Genomic DNA, 26684 nt, shown 5'->3' with positions numbered 1-26684 from the left:
ACAAACATTTTACTCATCAAAACAGTGAAAATGTCAAATGTGTCGCATAAACGGGTTTCGTTCCTCTGAACAAACAACAAAACTGGAGCTGGAACAAAATAATTTAGTAAAATATGCCCAAAAAAATCCTCTTGGCGATACAGCAGCCCACGATATCGATCCTGTATCATCACATTAAATGATAAAACGATATATCGATATTTTGATATTTTTGCACAATTAAACCAATTTGTTTTTCTAACTCTTTGTGTTTGTACATTTGTTTGCTCACACTATGAACATGTTAAAAAATAAAACTTAAACAACTATTTAAAAATACTTTAAAAATGTCGTTAGCTTTTAGTAAACTTTTATCAACATTTTAAAACAATCAAAAAACACACAAACAAACATGCGAGTTGTTAGTGTAATATATTACCCCTTTAATATTTGATAGAAAAGTCTGTTTCCCACATCACAGAAACAGCCAAAGTTCCGTTTTTATATCACGTAATACAACATCTGGAGTAAAATCCCCTTTCCCTTCTGTACACACTGAATATTTACAATGACATACAACCAGTGTATGTACGAACGTGTCCACGAAAACAACAGACAAAAACACGAGGCGCGTACGACATTTGGAAAGATACAAGATCAAAAAAAAAAAAAAGTGTACCTTAATTTAAATACAAGTTAAAATATGTTACACGTTTTATCGTTTGGGCTTTGTTATGGCAATTCAAGTCAAGTTCTGTTGGAGATTTTGGCAATTTTTTACAATCTTTTCACATAAATGGCCACGTTTACATGATGTTTTTAAATTCTGAATTCATTGTTTTGAATTAAATGGTTCGGAATTAAAATATTCTCCTTGGAAGTAATAATTCCGAATTGAGGTTTAGGTGGAAAACTCCTTAAATCGTCTTCTATCCATTTAATTCCGCTCAATGTCCACACTTCAGCTTCTACCGGGTTTTTTGTCATCTCGGTTTGTCGTTTGGCCACGGACACAAACACCATCTAAACTTTTTTCGCAGTCGTTCCGATGATCTGCTCTTTTCATTATTTGTAGTTCTTACACCAGACTTATTAAAAAAATTGTTTCAGAATTATTTTTAACAAGAATAAACATGTTCGAGGAATAAATTAATTCGTCTGAAACATCTGAATAAACCCCCCGCTCACTCGGTGGGTGGTGTATACGAGGTCATTTTAAAGTGGAATTCATTTTTATTCGGAATTAAAGCTCTCATGTAAACGTGGCGAGTGTGACACGGCTCAACGTTCTGCTGCTGAGTTCAGATCGTGACAAAATCCCATAATGTGGCTTTAAATCTCTACTTGGCGACCAGTTGTTGATGGTTGAGCGAACGTTTGAGGGCGACTTTTAATAGAAAAAACTTTAAATAGAAAAAACTTTAAATAGAAGGTACAGTAAAAATCTCTGATCTGTGTGTGGAGCACAGGGATATAAATGTGTGAGGCTGTGATGGCGTCAGCTGTTTCCTGTCGACGCGTTTGGACTCGGTCTCGTTTGGACTCGGTCTCGTTTGGACTCGGTCTCGTTTGGACTCGGTCTCGTTTGGACTCGACTCGGTCGTTTGGACTCGGACTCGACTCGACTCGGACTCGACCGCGTTTTCGGACTCGGACTCGACTCGGTCTCGCTCGGACTCGTCTCGCCGACTCGACTCGCGTTTGGACTCGGTCTCGACTCGACCGTTTTGGACTCGACCGCATTTGGACTCGACTCGACTCGACTCGTTTTGGACTCGACTCGACCGTTTGGACTCGACCACGTTTGGACTCGGTTTGCTCTCGCCTCTCGGACTCGACTCGTCGTTTGGACTCGACTCGACTGTTTGGACTCGACCGTGGTCTTGGACTCTCGGTCTTGAAGGCTCTTGGATTTGAGTAATAAAATGGAGATAGATTTATAAAAACATTGATATATTTGTGCCAAAATAACTATAAAATCCAAATAAATGTCAAAAATGACAAAGATGGTCTCAATTTGGTCTCGATCTTGTCTCGGTCTCGACTCTCAGAGGTCTTGGTCTTGTCCTGGTCTCAGGACCCTGTGGTCTCAGACAGGTCTTGGAGTCGATTAGTTCGCTCTTGACTACAACACTAACTTCTAGTTTAGACACAAGTCCAAACTGTGTTATTATTATTATTATTATTATTATGTGTGAAATGTGGAGCAAACTTCAGATTCAGGATTTTTAAAGCATAAAAGATTAAAGTGGAGATAAAGTCGTGGGGAAGTCGAGTCACTGTCGCTGATCTGCAGCTTCAGGTCGATCCGTGCTCTGTGTGGATGTAAACAAACACACATGAGGAACTACTCCGGCCTTTTTACTTTTAAAAAAACGACGCAAACTGGATTCACAACGATGTTTTGTGGACTGGAGTCATTATTTGTGAAAGACAATTTTTATGGATAATGTGGCTGAGCTGCTGCACTTAAATTTACAACGTTACAAGAGGTGAGTAAAAATCTTCTCTTCACTATTTCCTGAGTTTGTATTTTGCGTCTCTGTGTCCTGACGCTCTGTTTTATCGACTGTTACTGTAGCTTTCCTCAAGGCTCCCCAACCCCCGTCGTCGTTTGGTCATTGGGTACCGGGTCGCGAAAACTCAAACCCCTCCCCCATACGCCGCGTGGGCCGTGCCTCCTCTAAACCAGAACTAAAACCAGGTCTAAACCAGGTTTGCATCTCCCTACGCCGCCGGTCCGTGAAAATATTGTCCCGAAAAGAGCACCCTTCCTTTTGTTTATGATCTGACAGTGACAAAGTCGGGTCACGCCTCCTCAAACCCGAGGAGAAGCGAATCGAATTTGCCCGATCGCCCAAATCGGCAAAGTAAAATAAAGTCAATTTGCGAAGTATCAATATTCAACAAAGTCTCAATATCCCGTCTGTTCACTGCCCGTTGGAGCCGGTGGTGTCGTCGCTCTCGCCCTCCTGCTCCCGCTGCCTCCTCGCCGCCGCCGCCATCTTGCCCTTGAGCAGAGCGCTGGCCGGGTGGAGGTTGTGGAGGTGGACCAGCAGCTCGTCCTGGGTGGAGGCGGTGTGGCCGCACTCCTCGCACACGTACAGCTTGTTCCGGCGTTCCTTGTAGGCGTACTTGAGCGTCACGCTGTGGATTTTCTTCATGTGGGATTCGAGCGAGCAGCGCTGGGTGAAGGCTTTATCGCACAGGCTGCACTTGTACGGGCGAACTCCTGCACACACAAATATCTAAATAAAATGTGGTTCAAAGATAAATATTCAATTATCTGGTCATATTTAAAGCCGCATACCTGTGTGCGTCCGGACGTGTCTCTTCAGGTCGAACGTGTCGTTGAATCCTTTTCCGCAGAAGCTGCACAGGTGCCTCTTCGTCTCATTGTGACATTTAACGTGACGATTCAACATCCGCTGGAACTGGAACGTCTTCTGACAAATCTACAACAAAAAGAAACAAGAAATCGTCGATCGGTCTGTTCATTTTTTTCTACAGTCCTAAAAGAAGTTCGTTTCTATGGAGACGCTGTTACATCAACAAGTGTCCCAAAGAATTTGACATTTCGCAGGCCAATAATTTTGGCAATTCTTGTTGAAATTAGGGCTGGGTATCATTAAGAAGTTGCCGATACGATACATACCTCGATACACAGGCCACGATACGATACATATCGATACAGTGCACTTTCGATTCGAAATATCGATTTTCAATAAAAAATAATACGATCGATGTGATACTAAATCTAAATCGATACGATTTTCAATAAAAAAATAAAGGCTGTGATACTAAAAGTCTTTTTTAAACCACTTCTTGTCCAAAGTTCATATGAAACACAAACATTTTAATCATCAAAACAGTAAAAATGTCAAATGTCTCGCATAAATGAGTTTCCTTTCACTCAGCAAACAACAAAACTGTAGCTCTGTAACAAAATAATTTAGTAAAACACACCTAAAAATACTCTTGGTGATATATCGATACAGCAGCCCACGATATCGATACTGTATCATCACATTAAACGACACGATATATCAATATTCCGATATTTTTGCACACCCCTAGTTGAAATAACCTCAAATTTGTATAAAAACAAATGAAAATTGTATATGGAATGTTTTATTTTTGTTGTGTTTTCAGGTTGAGTCGTTCTCTCCCAAACAGAATCATTTTGTGTCTTGAATCTGCTGCTCACACTCACCCAAGACTGTGCAGCTTCAACACAACATTTGGAAAAACTTCAACAACAAATTTGGACTTGGAACCAGAAATGTAAAGAGTTCGGCTGCTTCTGCACGACTAAACGATCTGGAGCAACATCAACATCAGAAGAGAAGGTCGAGCAAGTTCATGAAAAACTCTTGCAAAGCCTCAAGAGTCTGTAAGAAGAACAAGTTTGGAAACCCAGATTCCTCCAATGACAGTTTGGCGTAAACAGATCCTTTAGTCCTGCATAAACAGATAAACTCTTTACATTTTTGGCTTAAATTTGTTTTCCAGTTGGTGAAGTTTTTCCCAAATGTTGTGTTGAAGCTGCACAGTCTTGGGTGAGTGTGAGCAGCAGATTCAAGACACAAAATGATTCTGTTTTGGGAGAGAACGACTCAACCTGAAAACACAACAAAAATAAAACTTTACATTTTTCCAGTGTTTCAAATTCCAAATAAAAATTTCACTGCAAATATTTTCACAGATATTGCCTGGATCTTGGGTCTTTGCTGCAAATTTTTTCACTGCGAATTTTGACTTTTGAACACTTGTAACTGAATAAATGCAAGATGGATAAGTTTAATGCCACCATGAAAAAAAAAAAAAAAAAAAAAAAAAAATCAGATGATAGACCCTCCACCAGAAAAGTTACACAGTGCGCCTTTAAATATGCACTGAGTAACATTTCTAGTGGAGTTTTTTGGAATATTATAAAGGGTATAAACTTATTCCAATCGCAAGAAACACTAGACCTCACTGGACTCCATATCACAGAGTTTTATCATTATTATTTTTAATTTTTTTATTTCATATTATTTTATTTTATTCATTATTTATTTATTAATTATTTTTTTTTTATTATTATTATTATTATTTTTTATTTTTTTTTATTTATATATTTTTTATTTTTATTAGCAGTTCTGTAGATTTACCTGACAAGAGAAGAGGGGGGCGGACCCTGGGGCTGTCGTCTGGCTCTGATTGGTCGCTTTTGGCGGTGTGGTCTCTGTTTCCACGGCGATGAGCGATGTCACGGTCTGCGGCTGCGGCGGTGGCGGCGGCGGCGGTGGTGGCGACTGGTCGGAGGAGGGCAACTCGCCTGTCGTGACCTGGAAAATGTGAGTTAAAAGTTAGAAACTACAACCGAAATCAGAATCGTCGTTCACACTAATCCGATGGAAAACGGCTCCAGAGACGGAACGTTCTGGTGCCTCCAGCTCCCACGAATTCATGTTCGTACAGATCTGATCCAGCCCCATGTGGACGCCTGAAAACACTGATACTCTGACGTAGGAGCTCGAGTCTCGTTGTTATTGGACCACGTCACTGTGACTTGCTCCTTCCTGATTCGTTGGGTTCGTGACATCGATCATGTGACGATATTGTGGAAAACAGTTTAAATAAACCAGAGACAAACGGGAAACACGCTTGACATCTTCCTCGGCTCGAAATCGGCTGCTGCAACTTCAGACACGCTGCTCCACTTCCTTGTGTTTACCGCCCACGTGACGATGTGACGCCAGCCGAGTCATGTGACTTGCGTTTCAGGCAGTTTCGCGTTACTGTGTGGATCATGTCTGGACGCAAATCGTCCCCGATACAGTGATACGGTGATTCGTTTCAGTGTAAACTTAGACTTTAATCAGAGCTTTATTATAACACAATCGAACCAGAAAGAACTGAGTTTGGAACGACAACAGATGAGCTGATTTGTGTTGTTACACAAGTCCCTCACACATAAAATCACAGTGACATAAGCCAAATCTTCCAGTTAATCCTTTTAGGCTACGTTCAGACAGCAGCAATTCCGATTTTTTTGTGTGAAATCCGATGTTTTTTCGAGGTCGTTCACATTTCCAGTTAAATGTGACTTGTATGTGACTCCAGTGTGAACATTAAACGGCCCAAAAGTGTCCCACATGTGACACTGGAGACACGACGACGTCAACCGCAGCGAGCGTCTCTGTGTTTACAGAAGTTGTCCAAACATGGACGCAGCATCGAGCACCTGGAGATTTTAAAGTTCCTCTCGTACCGGAGCCAGAACATGAACAACTTACTTGTTTTAAGGAGGAGATTGAGAAGGAGAAGGACGAGGTTTTTGGTCGTGGTGTTTTGTGGTTCAGTCCGTTGAAAGGAACGTGTGGATGTGGAGACGGAGCCAAGAGTGGTGAGTGGAGATGTGCTTCACTTCAGTCACACAGAGTTCATTAACAATTTTCTCCTACTTCAGCGCAGAATAGTGACGTTTGTGTCTTGTTGATAACGTGTAGGTGGATGAATGCACTTTGTCCGTTCACACTGAAGTCACATGTTAAAGATCAGATATGTATCAGTTTCAGGAGCACATATCCAAGTGTCCTGGGTCACATTTGAAAAAATCTGATCTGTGTGGTTCAGACTGACATTAAAAGATCAGATACAGGAACATAGAGGCCAAAAAATCGGATTTGGGTCACTTCAGGTGCAGTGTGAACGCAGCCTTAGTTGAAACACAAACTCCTGAACAGAACCATGAAAACTTGCACTGATCACTGGGAAATTAAAATGTGCTCTTTAAATCCATTTTGTTCAATTTTTTCTTGAATTTTCAGATGATCTTAACACTTTTTTGCCTGTTTGCAAATGTGTGCGTGGTGTCACCATGGTAACCGCTGAACATTCCACCATCGAGACACATGTACCAGTGTCCACAGTTGCCGTTCCGTGATCCTCACCTTGATTTTGGAGCGTACGTAGGAGCTGCCGCTGTGCTGGGCTCTGCGGCGGCCCTCCCCCCTCTCCGCGCCGCTCGGGGCGTCCTGCGGGGGGCGCCCCAACACGGTGCTGGACGGTAACTCCGCCGTGGCGAAGGACGACTCGGAGACGGGGGGTTTGGTGAGACACAAGGGGGCGCTCTCCGCCGCCTCCGCCTCCATCATCAGAGCCGACGACGGGAAGATCGACACTGGAAGCACAAGAGACGAGAGATTTAGATTTTAACGACAGATTAAAAGTCTTAAAGAAAAACTACACCACATGGGCCCAAAACCAGGTCTAAACCAGGTCTAAACCAGGACTAAACCAGGTCTAAACCAGGTCTAAACCAGGACTAAACCAGGATTAAACCAGGTCTAAACCAGGACTAAACCAGGACTAAACCAGGACTAAACCAGGACTAAACCAGGACTAAACCAGGACTAAAACCAGGACTAAACCAGGACTAAACAGGTCTAAACCAGGACTAAACCAGGACTAAACCAGGTCTAAACCAGGACTAAACCAGGTCTAAACCAGGACTAAACCAGGACTAAACCAGGTCTAAACCAGGACTAAACTAAACAGGACTAAACCAGGACTAAACCAGGTCTAAACCAGGTCTAAACCAGGTCTAAACCAGGACTAAACCAGGACTAAACCAGGACTAAACCAGGACTAAAGGTCTAAACCAGGACTAAACCAAACCTAAACCAGGATCTAAACCAGGACTAAACAGGTAAACCAGACTAAACCAGGACTAAACTAAACCAGGTCTAAACCAGGACTAAACCAGGACTAAACAAGGACTAAACCAGGACTAAAACCAGGTCTAAACCAGGACTAAACCAGGTCTAAACCAGGTCTAAACCAGGTAAACAGGCTAAACAGGACTAAACCAGGACTAAACCAGGTCTAAACCAGGACTAAACCAGGACTAAACCAGGGACTAAACCAGGACTAAACCAGTAAACTAAACCAGGACTAAACCAGGCTAAACAGGCTAAAACAAATCTAAACCAAGATTGAACCAGAAATAAACCAGGACTAAGGGTTCTTTCACCCAGACAGTAGTTAAATGGTCCATTCGAATCAAAAGTTCTTAGTTCGGTTTGTTTTCGTTGGTGTAAAAGCCTCAATCGGACTCGAACCTGCACCAAATCAAGTGGACCAAGACCTCAAAAAAGAGGTGGTCTTGGTTCACTTGAATCTGCACCAAAAGCCAAACTCTGGTGCGGTTCCTCTGGTGTGAACATGAACTCGGGTCCAAACCACAGTCAGTCGGTCCAAACGAACTATTTGCAATGCATCATGGGAGGGACACGTGTCTCCTCTGCCTGAAATGTCGCACTGTACGACTCCAGCGCAAAAACAGATTGTTCTTCAGACGCAGCCGCGATTCATTTTCAAATTATTTTGCCAACAAAGACCAATACAGAGAATGTAACACATGAAGATCAGAGCAAGAACCAACGTGTGAAAGTGTCGCTCCAAAGTGAGTCAAACTTATGGATGTGTACTTCTGTTCAAACACCGGGACCTGCTCACACACAGAGGTCCCAGTGTTCTCCGTGTTCACATGGCAACCAGCATTTGTTAATTAACCAAATAATTTTATGGCAATAGGCAAGAGTTGATTCAGTTGATTCAACTTAAAAATGTCCTGAGTCCTGAGTCCTGACCCAGCGGGAGCAGCTCTGGTTCAGGTCAGACTCAGATGACGTGGAGTGAGGAGTGATGTGAGGAGCCTCAGCCTGAGAAGAACCAAGTGCACGGAACCAAACTGGATTCACGCTTCTGTCTGGATGTTTTGCATCACCTCAGAACCACAGTCCTCCAGCACAGAGGACCAGAGCAGCCCACCCGGACCTGTAGTCCACAGAACATTCTCACTTTCCCCGCACAAAACCAGCGCACAGACGAGGACACAGAACCGCTCGGACCCAGTCTGCTGAGCACTGGTCTTACTCGCCCCCGTCTGGAACCAGCACATGGAGGACGGAACCATGTGACCCAAAATGCTCGAAGGACGACACAAGACCAAGGACCAGACCTCAGCCTCGTCCTGAGGGTCTGAGCGTCAGTGATGTTTCTGTGTCTTTACTGCTGTTTCCTGAACTCAGAGCTTCTGCTTCGGGCTGATGCAGTGAGTTTGTACAAAGTAGGGACGGGCATTCGATGAAATTTTCTTAATCGATCGTCGGAAGAATTAACGATCGATTATCGATTAATCATTAATGTTTTTATATTAAAATGATCATCATTATTATTACTATCTGCACTAATCTGCATAAATAAATTCAACTTTACGACATATAAACATAACGACTCTAGATCCACATCAGCTGTTTGACATTATAATGTGTTTAATTCAGTTTTGTTCAAATCTCACAGAAACAAAACTTAAAACCACATCACTAATTTACATAAACTAAGTGAAGATAAAACTCCAGCTCTTGTGTCGCTGATGTGGTTCAACTTGTGTTGGATTAAAAGACATGACTCAGGTGAATACAGGTCAGTTTTGTCAAAACCAGGACAGCGTACGGGGGGAGGGGGGCGGGGCCTCGTCATCCACATTGAGCGACTCTCACCTGGAAAAACTTTTTCCCACTGGACACAGAAACATATGTGCTGCTTTATCCACTGTGCACATGGACTCACACTTGTCCCAACGCAACGGAAAGTGTGGAATTTCTTGTACAAATCCTGGTTAAATCCACATTTGTGCTTCGGTTCGTTACAGACTGACCCACTGTTTGTGTCTCGCTCCTTCTGATGCAGAGACACATGTACACACCTGTTTGGTCACGATACACAACAACCTACATTCAGTTTGTCGATTAAAATGAACGTAATCGATGAAATTCTTAATGATCAATTATCGATTAATCGAATAATCATGCCCATCCCTAGTACAAAGTTCTACATGTTTCTGTTTTATGAGTTCATGGTGAGAACTTGAGATGAGGACGACCGCGGTTTTCACGGGGAAGATCAGTGTTGGTAATTGGAGGTATTGTTGTTCTTCTGGGAAACAGAGGAACGTCAATCGGACCAATTCTGTTTCGTTTGTCGGTGTGAAAGCTCCACTCTTGAGTCTAGACCAGGAGTGTCAAACTCATTTTGTTCCGGGGGTCGTATCCAAACTACTTTGATCCCAAAGTGTCCGGATCAGAAAACTCATGTCATATAAACCCCAAAAATAACAATAAGTTCAAATATTTGTGCAGAGAAACACAAATCTATTACAGAAATCTGTTTTAATTGATGAACTCTTTCTTTTACAAAATATTATAATATTATGAACAACCTGAAACTTAAAAAAAAAAAATGCAATTTCAACACAAAGTTTTAACATGAACTTGTTTGCAAATAGGAATAAGTCCATTTTTTTTTTTTAAATCCTGCACTCGGCTCCACTTTTCTTATGTTTATGTTTGTCCTTTAAGAGCGTTTGGAAAGAGACAAGTCTTCATTTGTGCTGCTCTGGTGGGAGGGGCCACGTACAGAGACGCTGGAGACGCTGCTGTGATAAACACCACAGAAAATTAACAAGATTTTAATAGAAAATATAATTAAATATTTGAGTAGAAAATCAGCCGAGGGCCAGATTAAAGGTCTTGGAGGGCCGGATCTGGCCCCTGGGCCGTATGTTTGACACCTGTGCTCTATACGCTACATAATAACATTTTTATTGTCCGGTGTGGACCAAATAATCGAACTATCGTTGTGAAAATGTCCTTAACATAAACCATTAACCGGACGTTCCACAAACCTACAGCGGGACACTTCCGGCTGTTGTGAAAAAGGTTTATTTTGACCAATGAATCAGATGTGCAGATCTTTTGTGTTTACTGTTCGTCGGAGCGTTTAATCTCCAGGACCATAAACGGAGACGCTGTTACATGTGAGTTCACCAGCGGATTTAAATATGACACAACAAACCACTGATCCACCTCAGGCTTTTCACAAGACTCCAGCGTGTCAAACATGTGAATGAGACAGAACACGAGTCCAGAGGAACGACATCAGAACACGGATCAGAAAATACAGAAGGTCTGCGGTCGACGGTCGTTGTGGTTCACGCGAGAAAAACCTACAAACGTTTGGATCGTACTTATAGATTAAATTAAAAACACTGTGTGCAAAAATATTGAAATATCGATGCTGATAATAAAAAATAAGAAAACGAAAAAAAAACAACAACTATTTTCTACATTATTTGTCTCTAAAACCAAAATGAAAAAACAGATAATGATTTGATTTTTCAGTTTTCGATTTTGTGTTCAAATAAAAAAAATAAAAAAACAGGTAATGGACGAAAACAGGACTGAACCAGGAGTGTTGGGACGGGCCCGGGTGGACTGTCGGGTGATCAGGACTGAGACCAGGACCAGACCGGGACTGAGACCAGGACTGAGACCAGTTTAGTCCTGGTTTAATCTTGTTCTCATCCTGGTTCAGTCCTGGTTCAGTCCTGGTTTAGACCTGGTTTAGTCCTGGTTCAGTCCTGGTTTAGACCTGGTTTAGTCCTGGTTTAGACCTGGTTTAGTCCTGGTTTAGACCTGGTTTAGTCCTGTTTTAGTCCTGGTTTAGTCCTGTTTAGTCCTGGTTTAGTCCTGGTTTAGTCCTGGTTCAGTCCTGGTTTAGACCTGGTTTAGTCCTGGTTCAGTCTTGTTCTAGTCCTGTTTTAGTCCTGGTTTAGTCCTGGTTCAGTCCTGGTTTAGACCTGGTTTAGTCCTGGTTTAGTCCTGGTTTAGTCCTGGTTTAGTCCTGTTTTAGTCCTGTTTTAGTCCTGTTTTAGTCCTGGTTTAGTCCTGGTTTAGACCTGGTTTAGACCTGTTTTAGTCCTGGTTCAGTCTTGTTCTAGTCCTGGTTTAGACCTGGTTTAGTCCTGGTTCAGTCCTGGTCTAGTCCTGGTCTAGTCCTGGTCTCGTCCTGGTTTAGACCTGGTCTAGTCCTGGTTTAGACCTGGTTTAGACCTGGTTTGGACCTGGTTTAGTCCTGTTTTAATCTTGTTTTAATCTTGTTTTAATCTTGGTTTAGTCCTGGTTCAGTCCTGGTTCAGTCCTGGTTCAGTCCTGGTTCAGTTCTGCACAAAAACAAATCAAAGTCTTAAAAACACAAAATGAAAAGAGAGATAAAAGGATAAATCGGTGAAGCAACAGGTGCCGACGGTTCTGTATCTGTGTGTGTATAGTGCGTGTATAGTGTGTGTATAGTGTGTGTATAGTGTGTGTGTGTGTGTATAGTGTGTGTATAGTGTGTGTATAGAGTGTGTGTAGTGTGTGTGTGCGTGGGTGCGTCCGTCTTTTCCTCCTTTGTTTTCTCTCTCGCTCCGTTTTTAAAGCTACAGTTGGACTCGTTGGACCAGATTGTCACGAGGGACCGGCTTCAATCCAAACACTCCGTGACCTCAGCGCGTGGGACAGAACCAATAATCCACCCGACAACGGCGCCAACACGGGAAGAAATAATCCACCCGACAACGCCCGACGACGGGAAACCGGGAGAAACCGGGAAAAACCGGGAAAAAAGACCGAAATACGAGTCCAAAATACGAGAGTAAATTGATTGTTGTGAGGTTTAAGTCGAGTTCTAAAACACAAACAGCTGGAGTCGTGTTCTGTTTCGTTTCATTCACGTGTTTGAGTCATTTTTTATTTTTTATTTTGAGTCTGTCTACATCTGCAAAACTCCAAACGCTCTGTTCCACCTTGTGATGTCACAGAAAATCCAAAAAGACCTGAAAAGTTACACCGTGCACTTTTACAGCTTTTACAACAAGTGTATTTTTCCTTAAGAGCTTTCAAGTTACTTATTTTTAGTTACATTTTTATTTATTTGCAGTTTATTTTTATTTATTTATTTATTTATTTTACGTAAGACACTGTATATGTGCATTTTTTTTTTTTTCACATAGAATTAACATCAAAATAAAAGAACATGACAAAAATAAATGCTAATGCAAAGAAATAAAATTAAATTAATTAATAAAAATAATAAATAAACAAATACATACATGAAAAATAAAAAAATAAAAATAAATAAATAATAAAACAATAAAAAATAAAAATAATAAATAAACAAATAAATAAATAAAAAATTAAACAATAAAATGTTTAAATAAAAATAATAAACAAATTAAAAAATAAAACAATAAAAAATTTTAATAAAAATAATAAATAAACAAATAAATAAAAAATAAAACTATAAATAAGTTAACTAAAAGTAATAAATAAAAAATAAATCTATTTTAAAAAATTACATAAAAATAATACTATATATATTTTTTAAACATTTAAAAATTAAAATAAAAAAAAAATAAAAATATAAATAAAATAAAAAATAAGATAAAAATAAATACAAAATAAAAAAATTAAAATAAAATAGAGCAGTCAGGTTACACCTTCATACATTTTGTCCAAGAGGATTGTATACATTTTCGTATGATCTCAGTAGTTTTGTTTTATTTATTTTTTATTTTTTTTATTGAATTTCTCTTTCTTGTTCTTTAAATGTGTTTGTTAAACGTCGGCGGCAGAATAACGTTCCCTGTTCCAAACCACTCCTTTCTCTTTGGAGTAACGGACCTGAGCCTCGCCCTGACCAAACACACCTCCTCCTCCTCCTCGTCTCCACTGTTTGATGAAGATAGTCACACATTAATATCGCACGAGTTAAAGCTGCACTGTGGAACTTTCCCGCTGCAGTGAGGGACGTTTGTTTTTCGAGGGATTTTTGAGCCATAAAAACCTGCACCTGTAACTTAATAAATGTAAAGTAGAACTGTTTAAAGTCACACTGTGGAACCAGGACTAAACCAGGACTAAACCAGGACTAAACCAGGACTAAACCAGGACTAAACCAGGACTAAACCAGGACAGAACAGGACTAAACCAGTACTAAAATAAGACCTAAAACTGGGACTAAACCAGAAGAAAACCAGGACTAAGCCAGGACTATTTCAGGTCTAAACTAGGATTAAACCAGACCTAAAACCAGACCTTAAACCAGGACTAAAACCAGGACTAAACCAGAATGAAAGTAGGACTAAACTAGGGCCAAACTAGGGCCAAACTAAGACTAAACCAGGACTAAACCAGGACTAAACCAGGACTAAACCAGGACTAAACCAGGACTAAACCCAGACTAAACCAGGACTAAAACAGGACTAAATCAGGACTAAAATAAGACCTAAAACTGGGACTAAACCAGAAGAAAACCAGGACTAAGCCAGGACTATTTCGGGTCTAAACTAGGATTAAACCAGACCTAAAACCAGGACTAAACCAGGACTAAACCAGGACCAAAACCAGGAGAAAACCCTGACTGAACCAGGACTAAACCAGAATGAAAGTAGGACTAAACTAGGGCCAAACTAAGACTAAACCAGGACTAAACCAGGACTAAAACCAGGAGAAAACCCAGACTAAACCAGGACTAAACCAGGACTAAACCAGTACTAAAATAAGACCTAAAACTGGGACTAAACCAGAAGAAAACCAGGACTAAGCCAGGACTATTTCAGGTCTAAACTAGGATTAAACCAGACCTAAAACCAGGACTAAACCAGGACTAAACCAGGACTAAAACCAGGACTAAACCAGGACTAAATCAGGACTAAAATCAGACCTAAAACTGGGACTAAACCAGGAGGAAACCCAAACTGAACCAGGACTAAATCGAGACTAAACCACAACCAAACCAGAACTAAACCAGACCTAAAATCAGGACTAAACCAGGACCAAACTAAGACCAAACCAGGACTAAAACATTAGTTTTTTTTTTTGTATTTTTGACTTATAACACCACCTGTAATTGAAAAAATGTAAAGTAGCTGCTGGAAAAGTTAAAATAAGAAAAAGTTACACAGTGCAGCTTTAAAAACAAGATGCAGACAAAACAAAACAAACTTCTACAACATAACCAAGACTCATTTTGCCCAAAAACGTGAAGAAAAAACTGTAAAAAAAACAGAAAAACCATCTCCCCCAGTCAAGAAAAACACAGCAGCTCTTCACACGAAACATTTTAAACGTTTAGACTAAAGTATAGAGTCAAAAACAGGTCCAGACTCCTGCTCCGGGCCACAGCCAAACCTGGACTAAACCAGGACCAAACCAGACCTTAAACTAGGACCAAACCAGGACTAAACCAGGACTAAACCAGGACTAAACCAGGACTAAACCAGGACTAAACCAGGACTAAACCAGGACAGAACCAGGACTAAACTAGGACTAGACCAGGACCAAACCAGAACCAAACCAGGACTAAACAAGGACTGAACCAGGACTAAACCAGGACTAAACCAGGACTGAACCAGAACTAAACCAGGACCAAAGCAGAACCAAACCAGGACTAAACAAGGACTGAACCAGGACCAAACCAGACCTTAAACTAGGACCAAACCAGAACCAAACCAGGACTAAACAAGGACTGAACCAGGACTAAACCAGGACTATTTCAGGTCTAAACTAGGATTAAACCAAGACAAAACCAGGACTAAACCAGGAATGAACCAGGACTAAACAAGGACTAAACAGGACTAAACTAGGACTAAACAAGGACTAAACCAGGACTGAACCAGACCTAAACCAAGACCACATCAGGACCAAACCAGGTCTAAACCAGGACTAAACCAGGACAAAACTTAAGACTAAACCTGGACTAAACCAGGACTGAACTAGGACTAATCCAGGACTAAATCAGGACTATTAATAATAAATGTAAAGTAGATCTGCTGAAAAACGTTAAAAGTAGAAAAAGTTACACGGTGCAGCTTTAATAACGTAATAAAACCATCTCCCCCAGTCAAGAAAAACACAGCAGCTCTTCACACGAAACATTTTAAACGTTTAGACTAAAGTATAGAGTCCAAAACTGGTCCGGACTCCCGCTCCGGGCGCCTCAGCCTCGCTCATTTTCATTCCTGCGTCTTTAAAAAAAACGGTCGGACAGGAACGGCAGGTAACGGCGCATACCACAGAACCAGAGATCGATGCCTCCTCCGCCGCCGCCGCCGCCGCCGTCACGCGCAGTCACCTCGGGGTTTTATCGTGGGCGTGATTCCTCTGTTTGTCACTCTGTTACACTTTCTCTGCTTTAATTAGACCTGGTTTGATCCTGGGTTAGTCCAGGTTTAGTCCAGGTCTAGTCCTGATTTAAATGGTCCGTTTTAGGCCGGTTTCTGAGCTGTTGTGTCGGTTATAAAGTTGTTTCGTCAGCACAAACGAACATAGTTTTGACCTGATATAGTCCTGGTTTAGTCCTAGTTTAGAATAGTCCTGAAATAGTCCTGTTTAGTCCTGGTTTAGACCTCCTGGTTTAGTCCTGGTTTAGACCTGGTTTAGTCCTGGTTTAGACCTGGTTTAGACCTGGTTTAGACCTGGTTTAGACCTGGTTTAGACCTGGTTTAGACCTGGTTTAGTCCTGGTTTACCTGGTTTAGACCTGGTTTAGTCCTGGTTTAGACCTGGTTTAGACCTGGTTTAGACCTGGTTTAGACCTGGTTTAGACCTGGTTTAGACCTGGTTTAGACCTGGTTTAGACCTGGTTTAGTTTAGACCTGGTTTAGACCTGGTTTAGACCTGGTTTGGTTTAGTCCTGGTTTAGACCTGGTTTAGACCTGGTTTAGACCTGGTTTAGACCTGGTTTAGACCTGGTTTAGACCTGGTTTAGACCTGGTTTAGACCTGGTTTAGTCCTGGTTTAGTCCTGGTTTAGAGTCCTGGTTTAGTCCTGGTTTAGACCTGGTTTAGACCTGGTTTAGACCTGGTTTAGGGTTTAGACCTGGTTTATAGTCCTGTTTAGTCCTGGTTTAGACCTGGTTTAGACCTGGTTTAGACCTGATATTTTACATGATTACACAAATAACTTGAAATCTTATATATTTAATTTTATTATTATTTTTCAGAAATATATTTTTATAATTTATAATTTTTTGCTTGATGTTTTAAAAGTGTTTTTTGAACTATGAGACTGAAAATTTAATCCACAGTGATGTAAAAATGTACAGTGAAGTAAAGTAAAGTAAAAAATGTCAAAAAGTTCGAGTCGCTCTGTTGGAATTAGAGTAAAAGTCCGTTAATATTTGTTGAAACAGAAATCAGCTGGAAAATTTCCCTTGAACTGTACCTTTATGAAACCAGTTTGTTCATCTATATACATATTTTAAAAAAAATTATATATATTGTATTAATTACACGTCACACGCAGTCACCTCGGGGTTTTATCGTGGGCGTGATTCCTCTGTCACTCTGTTACACTTTCTCTGCTTTAATTAGACCGGGTTTGATTCTGGGTTAGTCCCGGTTTAGTCCAGATTTAAACGGTGAATATTAGAACGTTTAACTGAGCCGGTTCTGTCTGTTATGAAATTGTTTTGTAACAGAAAACAGATAAATCCGGGTTTAGACCTGGTTTAGTCCTGGTTTAAATGGTCCGTTTTAGGCCGGTTTCTGAGCTGTTGTGTCGGTTATAAAGTTGTTTCGTCATCACAAACAGACATAATTTTGACCTGATATAGTCCTGGTTTAGTCCTAGTTTAGTCCTGGTTTAGTCCTGGTTTAGACCTGTTTAGACCTGGTTTAGACCTGAGACCTGGTTTAGACCTGGTTTAGTCCTGGTTTAGTCCTGGTTTAGAATAGTCCTGAAATAGACCTAGTTTAGACCTGAAATAGTCCTGATATAGTCCTGGTTTAGACCTGGTTTAGTCCTGGTTTAGTCCTGGTTTAGTCCTGGTTTAGTCCTGGTTTAGTCCTGGTTTAGACCTGGTTTAGTCCTGGTTTAGTCCTGGTTTAGACCTGGTTTAGAACAGTCCTGAAACAGACCTAGTTTAGTCCTGAAATAGTCCTGATATAGTCCTGGTTTAGACCTGGTTTAGTCCTGGTTTAGTCCTGATATAGTCCTGGTTTAGACCTGGTTTAGTCTGGTTTAGTCCTGGTTTAGTCCTGGTTTAGTCCTGGTTTAGTCCTGGTTTAGACCTGGTTTAGTCCTGGTTTAGTCCTGTTTAGTCCTGGTTTAGTCCTGGTTTAGACCTGGTTTAGTCCTGGTTTAGACCTGGTTTAGTCCTGAAACAGACCTGGTTTAGTCCTAAAATAGTCCTGGTTTAGTCCTAGTTTAGTCCTGGTTTAGAACAGTCCTGAAACAGACCTAGTTTAGTCCTGAAATAGTCCTGATATAGTCCTGGTTTAGTCCTGGTTTAGTCCTGATATAGTCCTGGTTTAGACCTGGTTTAGTCCTGATATTTTACATGATTACACAAATAACTTGATTGCAATCTTATATGTTTTATTTTATTATTATTTTTTAGAATTATATTTTTAGAATAATTTATAATTTTTTGCTTGATGTTTTAAAAGCGTTTTTTGAACTATAAGACTGAAAATTTAATCCACAGTGATGTAAAAATGTACAGTGACAAAGTAAAAAGCATCAAAAAGTCGCTTTGTTGGAATTACAGTAAAAGTCCGTTAATGTTTGTTGAAACAGAAATCAGCTGGAAAATTCTCCTGAACTGTACCTTTATGAAGCTAAGTTAATCTATATACATATAAATAAAAAACTTAAAAAAAAAAAATTATATATATTGTATTAATTACACATGCAGGTCACAGTCCATCTCAACACATTTGTTCATGTTGAGCTTAAGTAAATTTTCTGATTTAAGAGGATGAGCTCCTGTTTTTATCCCGTTACACAACACGACTCCTGACATGAACTGATGATGTTCATGGCAATAAGTAAGAAAATAATTCATATTTCTTTCCAAATCAACAGTTACAGATGCTACAGGACACGCGGAACAAGAAGAAACGATTTAAAATAGGATTTCACAGTAAACTTCTGCAAACAAATAAGGATTATATTGATATTTCAAACAGAAAAAAGCGTGTTGCTTCAAGAAGATCTGTAAAATAACATAAAAACACCACCGGACATTTAACTCTACACATCGAGCCGGTGTTCAAACTCCCACTTCATGACATCACAAGGTGGAACATTTTGCATTTTGAGCTTTGGAGGTGTAGACAGACTAAAAATAAAAGAACAAAACACAACTCCAGGTTTGTTTTTGACGAGGGAACGACGTTACAACGTGACTAGAAGCTCACGAGAGTCGGTTTTTGCGTAATCTAGGACCTGAAGTCGTTGGCGTAATCCCAGTTTTCTTCTCGAGTCGGCCTAGTTTGCCTTCACACTTTTCCCTGGCACGCGTTCAGATGATTTGAATAAGTTTATCAGGAGGCTGCGCCCGTTCATAATATTGGTTTATAATTATAATGTTTATTGGTCATCAAGTTTTTCGATGCGTCACCTGCCCGGCTTCATTTTTTCGCTCCACACCCACGAGCAGTTTACACCGAGCACTCAAACATTATTCATCTTTAGAATAATGTTTATTAAGCTTCTTTTAATGCAGCAGGAATGTCAAAAAAAAAAAAAAAAAAAGTCAAGATCAAAGGTGCAGAGATTAAATGTGATGATTCAGGTCACAGTGTAATCGTAAAAATCGTGTGTTTTTATGTTTTTATGTAGATTTTTACATCGCAATAACTTTACTTTTGCGTTAAGAAAGTTTGATTTCGTAAACAATTCGTAGCAGAGTTGTAAAGAATTAGAATGAAACAACATTAAATCAGACTTATTGGTTATAATCTGTGACACTTTTGGATCGTTCTGTTATAATTTGGACTTTTAAAAATCGCAATATTGATCTAAAACGACTTAAAAAAGAACAAATCCGCTGATTTTCGTGTTAGAAAACTGTTCGAAATTTACAATATTGTCAAAAACCACAAACTGCAGTTACTATAAATAAATAAATAAATAAATCTCAGAATGAACCTCTACAATTAAAACTTAACATTAAATCTGTTTGAATAATACAAAAAGGTTTTACCAATATTAATCTGCAAAATTACCAGTCCAGTCAGAAACAGCAGTGAGCTTTAAGTCATAAGTCAGAAAATCAACTTTTGTACCATAATAAAATGAAATGTTGATGCAGCGAGATCAGATGTGGGGCCTTGTTTATGTAATTTTACCAATTTTCCTGAAGCAACACACATTTTTTCACTATATAATATCAATATAATCCTAATTTGCTCACAGAAGTTTACTATGAAATCCTATTTTAAATCACTTTTTTGTCCTATAGCATCTGTAAATGTTGATTTAGAAAGACATTATTTCCTTACCTGCCATGAACATAATTTGTAAGCAGCACAACACAAGAAACTTCAACAAAAATCACTCAGAATCACTTTTGAGAAGCTCTTAACTGTCACGTGTTTGGTTGATAATCCTGTGCTACAGTAAATGTGTCTGTGTCTGCTACATGAGGCACACTTCAGGGTTTGGAGAAATCCTGGAACAACATCCTGAGCATGAACAAACTCCCGGTTTATCCATAGTTAAAGATGTAAAGTGATGTGTCTTTCTGATTTGGGAAGGATGGGGGCTCTGCTTTCCAGCCAGGGGGACGTTCCAGCTGATTTCCAGGAGTTTTCACAAGAAAATCAGCTGGAAAGTCCTCCTGAATTGTACCTGTTATGAACCTAAGTTAGTTCATCTGTCTGCATGTTTAATCCTCATCACCTGGACATGTCGTCGCTCGGTCTCCTCTGGTGAGCAGAAGTGAGCGCACAACTATTTCAGTGTTTTATCTGACAAATTTCACTTAAACACACAGTTAAGACTTTCCTAAAAGTGATTCTGAATGATTTTTGAACTAATTCTGTAGTTTTCTAAGTTTCTTGTGTTGCACTGCTTACAAATTATGTTCATGGAAAGTAAGAAAATAATTCATCCATCCATTTTCTTTCTGCTTATCCGGGGCCAGGTCTCGGGGGCATCAGTCTAACCAGGGACTCCCAGACTTCCCTCACCCCAGACACTTCCTCCAGCTCCTCCAGTGGAACCCCGAGGTTTTCCCAGGCCAGACCAGAGACATCGTCCCTCCAGTGTGTCCTGGGTCTTCCCCGGGGCCTCCTCCCGGTGGGACATGAACACCTCCTGAGGGAGACCCCCAGGAGGCATCAGAACAGATGCCCGAGCCTCAACTGGCTCCTCTCGATGTGGAGGAGCAGCGGCTCTACTCCGAGCTCCTCCCACTCCCGATCTACCTGTCAATCTCACGCTCCGTCCTCCCCTCACTCGAGAACAAGACCCCGAGATATTTGAAGTCCTCCACTTGAGGGATTGGACTCTCATAATAATTTATATTTCTTCCCAAATCAACAGTTACAGATGTTATAGGACACGGGGAACAAGAAAAAAAATTTAAAAATACAATTTCATAGTAAACTTCTGCGAGCAAATGAAGATTATATTGGGATTACAAACTGAAAAATGTGTGCAGCTTCAAGAAAATCAGTAAAACAACATAAACAAGGCCCAACATCTGGTCTGGTACTGTCACATTTCATTTTTATTTTGATGCATAAGTTAATTTTCTAACTTAAGGGACCCGTGTGCCTCCCGAGAGAAGAGGGGGGAAAAGAAATAGATAAGAAATGTGATAATACGGGTCATTGAAGAAGTGAGACTCTGTTGCTAATGATCATAATTATAGGTTGGTTAAAGTTTAAAAAGGTCGATCTGGTTTTGTGAGTCTAACCTGTTCTGTGTGTTCCCATTAAAGCAATTTAGCAAATCTGTAACTTTGAGTTTAAGCCTCAGAAGAAACAACATTAGATCAAAAATGCTTCTCTAAATGTAAAAGGTAAAAGATCAAATGTACCTGTGAACATTTTGAGTTTTGCAGGCTCATATTAAAGAGTTACTCAAACATGTATAAATGAAACAAAACTAGAGTGACCAGATTTTCAAAATAAAACTGGGACATCCTGGTTTGTGTTGGTAATAAAAATAAAATTGTGAAACGAGTGATTAAGTTAAACTGTTACACACTCGGCCCTAACGTGACTCAGTACAATCACGTTTCTTTGTGTTCTGGTCGTTTTATAGCAGCTTTTCTGTATTTTGCACAAACAAATGACAAATGTCCTGGTTTAGACCTAATATAGTTCTATTTTAGCCCTAGTTTAGTCCTGGTTTGGACCTGGTGTGGACCTGGTTTGGACCTGGTTTGGACCTGGTTTGGACCTAATATAATCATACTTTAATCTTGGTTTAGACCTGGTATAGTCCTGGTTTAGTCCTAGCTTAGTCCTGGTTTAGACCTGAAATAGTCCTTGTTTAGTCCTAGTTTAGTCCTGGTTTCGACCTGATATAATTCTATTTTAGATTTAGTTTTGTCCAGGTTTTGCCCTAGTTTAGACCTGGTTTAGACCTGATATAGTCCTGGTTTAGTCCTAGTTTAGACTTGACATAGGTCTATTTTAGTCCTAGTTTAGTCATGGTTTATACCTGATACAGTTCTATTTTAGACTTAGTTTAGTCCAGGTTTAGCCCTAGTTTAGACCTGATTTAGTCCTACTTTAGACCTGGTTTAGATCTGGTTTAGACCTGATGTAGTTTTATTTTAGCCTTACTTTAGTCCAGGTTTTGCCCTAGTTTAGACCTGATTTAGACCTGATATAGACCTGAAATTGTCCTGATATCGTCCTGGTTTAGCCCTAGACTAGTCCTGGTTTATACCTGGTTTTGTCCTAGTTTAGACCTGAAATAGACCTGATATAGTCCTAGATTAGACCTGGTTTAGACCTGATATAGTCTTAATATAGTCCTGAAATAGTCCTAGTTTAGTCCTGGTTTAGACCTGAGATAGACCTAATATAAACCAGATATAGTCCTGGTTTAGCCCTACTTTAGTCCTGGCTTAGCTCTGGTTTAGACCTGATATGAACCTGATATTGTCCTGGTTTATACCTGGTTTTGTCCTAGTTTAGACCTGAAATAAACCTGAAATAGTCTTGATATAGTCCTGGTTTTGCCCTAGTTTAGTCCTGGTTTACCTCAAATTGATAAAAAACAGTGACACCTGAGACATTTCTTGTCTAAAACTGAACCAAATCACAGTTTTTGTATCAATCCGCCGGTCCGAACACTCTAATCTAACGGACGAGCCTCTCTGTTTGCTTCATTAAAACACATTAGAGCCTCGTTGTGTTTCTAATTTGCGGTGCTCGTCGTGCCCGCGGTGCTCCGAGGCGTGTAACGGTGCAGTGATTGGTCCCCGGGCCGCAGCCGGAGCTCCAGAGGCCGGGGGAGGGGCAGCGCGGACCCGGGGAGAGGCGCTACCTGCTCTGGGTGTAGTCCGTTAGTTTGTTACCTGATACCGGCCCGGCTACTACAATAAAACCCGCGCCGCCGGCAACAATGGCGATTGTTTTCGAGGTGAAAGAGAAAACGAGAGAGATGAGGGAATGTTTGTGGAAGGTGTAGTCAGCCCAAACTTTAGTCTATTCACATGTAAAACTTTGGGTAAACACTTTTTTTTTTTTTTTAAGATAACCGTCTCGAAACGTACCTGACGGCTCGTTTCGTAAAGGGGTGCAGTTTTCGACGTTGCACCCGCGTAGCCCGAAAACAGACGACAAAATCAACGGTTTAAACACGAATACGCCACAAAACTTCGCGAAAACACTTTTATTCTTAATTATACGTGATATATTAGTGTCATTTTGAGTTAATTGTTCGACAATATCCATTTTGACTCCACTTGTATAGGCCTGTTGTAACGTGACACTGTTCTAACGGAATCTGTCACCCTGACTATTTGAAAACATCTGCGTTTACCACAATTTTGGCCAAACTTTACTGTTTTTAATTTACATTCTTAAACCAATTTTTAATTCTTGATAGATTAGTTCAATTCTAAACTAGATTATGCTTTTTTAAAATTATTTTTGTCCTTCGAAGACAACAGGTGGTGACTGCATTCCTGTCATGTCAACACATTTTAGGTTATAGCTCACATATTTTACAAAGCATAGGCCCTTTACAAATGGTAGTTTTATATTTTGACCAATTTCTAAAGATAAAATTTCAAAAACGCAGTTATACTAAATCAAAATGATGTTTTTGGGCCTATGTGTAAGACAGTTAAGTTGCCAACAGAGCAATAAAAATATACAGCTGTATATATAATCATCTTTTATTGACTTTTAATTAAACTTGGAAAGGCTAATATTTGAATTACCTCAACTAGGAAGGAAGCTAGGGGTTGAAGGTCGCTATGTCTGTGCGATAGGTAGGCCGTAAAAGTTTGCAAAAGCCTTTAAACGTGCATAAACTCAAATGTTTCTTAAGCAGATTAAATAAGAAAGTTTGTCAATACGGGCCTATGCAAAGACTGAAAATGGGTTGAGTTGGTTTAACCTGCGGCGCACCCATTGCAAAGTATGGGGAAGCAGCGAATGCAACACCTTGATTCCCGTTATTCCCATGATATGCCCCGCTAATCACGCATGGATCGCGACTTTTTCGCGAAATAACTCCGGCGCGATCGTCCCTGAGCACGTTTTCCACACGCAAGACGACGTGAATGTGCGCAAAATGGCTAGAAGTCGTCTTAAGAGCGGTATTGTTAAAAGTAAGACTGCATGCACTCACCTGGGATGTAAACGTCGCCTCTTTCATGATCCGCCACTTCGCTCCAGTTCCGCTTTCCCGGCGAAACGTTGTTCTTTTTCACCAAAAACGCCCTCGGCATCGTTGAACCGAACCACGATCCGGACTTTCGAGCGAATACGCGATCCGATGCGCCGTTTTCTGAGTCCTGCTTTTCTTTCTTTCCTTATCCGCTACAAAAGCTCCGTGCTCAGGTGAGTCCAGGTGAGCACAGGTAAGCCCGTGCGCGACGCCGAATAACGGGGGGAATGCGTGGAAAGCGTCCGCGGAGTCCGTCTTTTAATGAGGAGTCGTGTTTCGGTCTCGGACGAGAGGCAGGTCGGTCGGTAGGTGGGTCGAGGCGTACGCAGAGGCAGCCGCGGCAGGAGCAGCAGCAGCACAGGTAAAAAAAAAAAAAAAAAAAAGAAGGCTGAAGCAGGAAGCTGGCTCGGGAGTGCGCATGCGTCCCAGAAATAACGGTGACAACGGTGGCTGAAGGGCTGCAGCAGGAGCCCGGAGCGAGGAGGAGGAGGAGGAGGAGGAGGCGAGGCTGAGCGCGGGACCTGTCCGACCGGTCTAACCCCTCTCCCGGTGTCGGTCCGTCCTCCTCTCCATTCCGGGCTCCATTCCGCTGCGAGGCGTGGAAAAGCCACTCACGGCGCAGGTAACGTGACTTTGGGAGACAAAAAGTGAGCGATGTGAAGTCGAAGTTAGAGGCAGGAGAAGTGACGGGGCTGCAGAGGGAAAAGGCCCGGTGTGGTTGGATCTTCAGGCTCTATGTGCAGGGTGATCAGACGTTCCCAATTTTGAGTCCAGAGTCACCTGTCCCCACCAGATTTACACAAAAAACAATGATTTGTCGAAGTTTTATACAAGAAATCTTTCAGGTGTCTCTATTTTTCACCAATTTGATCCCTGCCAACAGTAAAGAGAAACATAAACTGTCATTTGTTTAGGTAAAATACAGAAAATCTACATGAAAATGACCAAAACACAAAGAAAATGTGACTGTACTGACTCAAGTTAGTGTGAGTTTGACGCTGAGGAATGTTATGGGGAAAGAAATGTAATTTTTGACACCTTCCTTTTTACCTGGGACAGTCCCGGCTTTGAGTCCTGAGTCATCTGTCCCACCAGATTTATCCAAAACCACTGATTTGTCGAAGTTTTATACAAGAAATGTCCCAGGTGTCTCTATTTTTGACCAATTTGATCCTGCCAACAGTAAAGAGAGACAGAAAATCTGCTTATAAACGACCAAAACACAAAGAAAATGTGACTGTGCTGACTCATGTTCGTCATAAATGGGTCAAGTGCAGAACAATTTTCTGTAATTACACACTTGTTTCACAACTGAATTATTACCAACCACAAAAATATCCGAGGATATCCCAGTTATTTACTTTAATCTGCCAGTTTTATACAAGAAATGCCCCTATTTCTGACCAATTTGATCTAAACCAGGACTAATCTAAGATTAACTCAGGATTACTTCACCATGAAATACAGGAAAGACAAATTCCCAAATATGGAACCATGATTTGTTTCGGTAAAATCCAGAAAATCCGCTTGAAATGACCAAAACACGACCAACACATTCTAGAACCTGAAAACCTCCAATTGACATTACTATGGGGAAAGAAATTAAACTTTTGACACATAAAGGCCTAAAGTTTAGGGTGACCGGACGTGCTTTTTTACCCGGGACAGTCCCAGTTTTGAGCCTGCGTCCCCTGTCCCAGCAGATTTATACAAAACCACTGGTTTGTCCCAATTTTATACAAGAACTGTCTCTATTTTTGACCAATTTGACCCTGCCAACAGTAAAGACAAACATAAACTGTCATTTGTTTCAGTGAAAATACAGAAAATCTGCTTTAAAACGACCAAAGCACAAAGAAAATGTGACTCTACAGACTCATGTTTGTCGTGAATGGGCCGATTGCAGAACAGTTTTCCTTAATTACTCACTCGTTTCACAATTTTATTATTACCAAATACAAAAATATCCCAGGATATCCCAGTTTTTTACTTTGAAATTCTGGTCACGATACTAAAGATCCAACCACACTAGATCTTTTACCCAACTCACTAATCTGCCAGTTTTATACAAGAAATGTCCCTGTTTTTGACCAATCTAATCTAAACCAGGTCTAAACTAAGATTAAACCAGGACTACTTTACCATGAAATATTGGAAAGGTAAATTCCCAAATATGGAACCATGA

The 26684-nt window shown here is 40.6% G+C and overlaps 1 protein-coding gene across 1 annotated transcript; it reads right to left on the bottom strand.

Moving 5' to 3' along the window:
* Window positions 1–1876: 1876 nt before the first annotated feature.
* ovol1a (ovo-like zinc finger 1a) lies at window positions 1877–24851 on the bottom strand. Its single transcript, XM_020938701.2, has 5 exons — window positions 24461–24851; window positions 6918–7147; window positions 5133–5309; window positions 3290–3434; window positions 1877–3211 (listed from the first exon to the last, which is right to left on the bottom strand). Exons 1-5 carry the CDS (start codon window positions 24558–24560, stop codon window positions 2910–2912), a joined length of 954 nt encoding a protein of 317 aa, XP_020794360.2. The 5' UTR covers window positions 24561–24851; the 3' UTR covers window positions 1877–2909.
* Between the last annotated feature and the right edge of the window lie 1833 nt (window positions 24852–26684).

Source organism: Boleophthalmus pectinirostris, unplaced genomic scaffold (genome assembly GCF_026225935.1).
Source record: "Boleophthalmus pectinirostris isolate CB_2022bp ecotype Guang Dong unplaced genomic scaffold, ASM2622593v1 HiC_scaffold_20, whole genome shotgun sequence".
NCBI classification, from domain to species: Eukaryota; Metazoa; Chordata; class Actinopteri; order Gobiiformes; family Gobiidae; genus Boleophthalmus; species Boleophthalmus pectinirostris.
Note: the sequence above shows the minus strand (reverse complement) of the source record. Positions and strands in the feature narration are given on the sequence as shown.

Coding starts and splice junctions, on each gene's coding strand:
- ovol1a (XM_020938701.2), bottom strand. CDS start 24,560: ATGCCGAGGGCGTTTTTGGTGAAAAAGAACAACGTTTCGCCGGGAAAG. Junction 7,148..24,460: donor AGGCGACGTTTACATCCCAG/GTGAGTGCATGC, acceptor TTGTGCTTCCAG/TGTCGATCTTCCCGTCGTCG. Junction 3,212..3,289: donor ACACGTCCGGACGCACACAG/GTATGCGGCTTT, acceptor TTGTGTGTGCAG/GAGTTCGCCCGTACAAGTGC.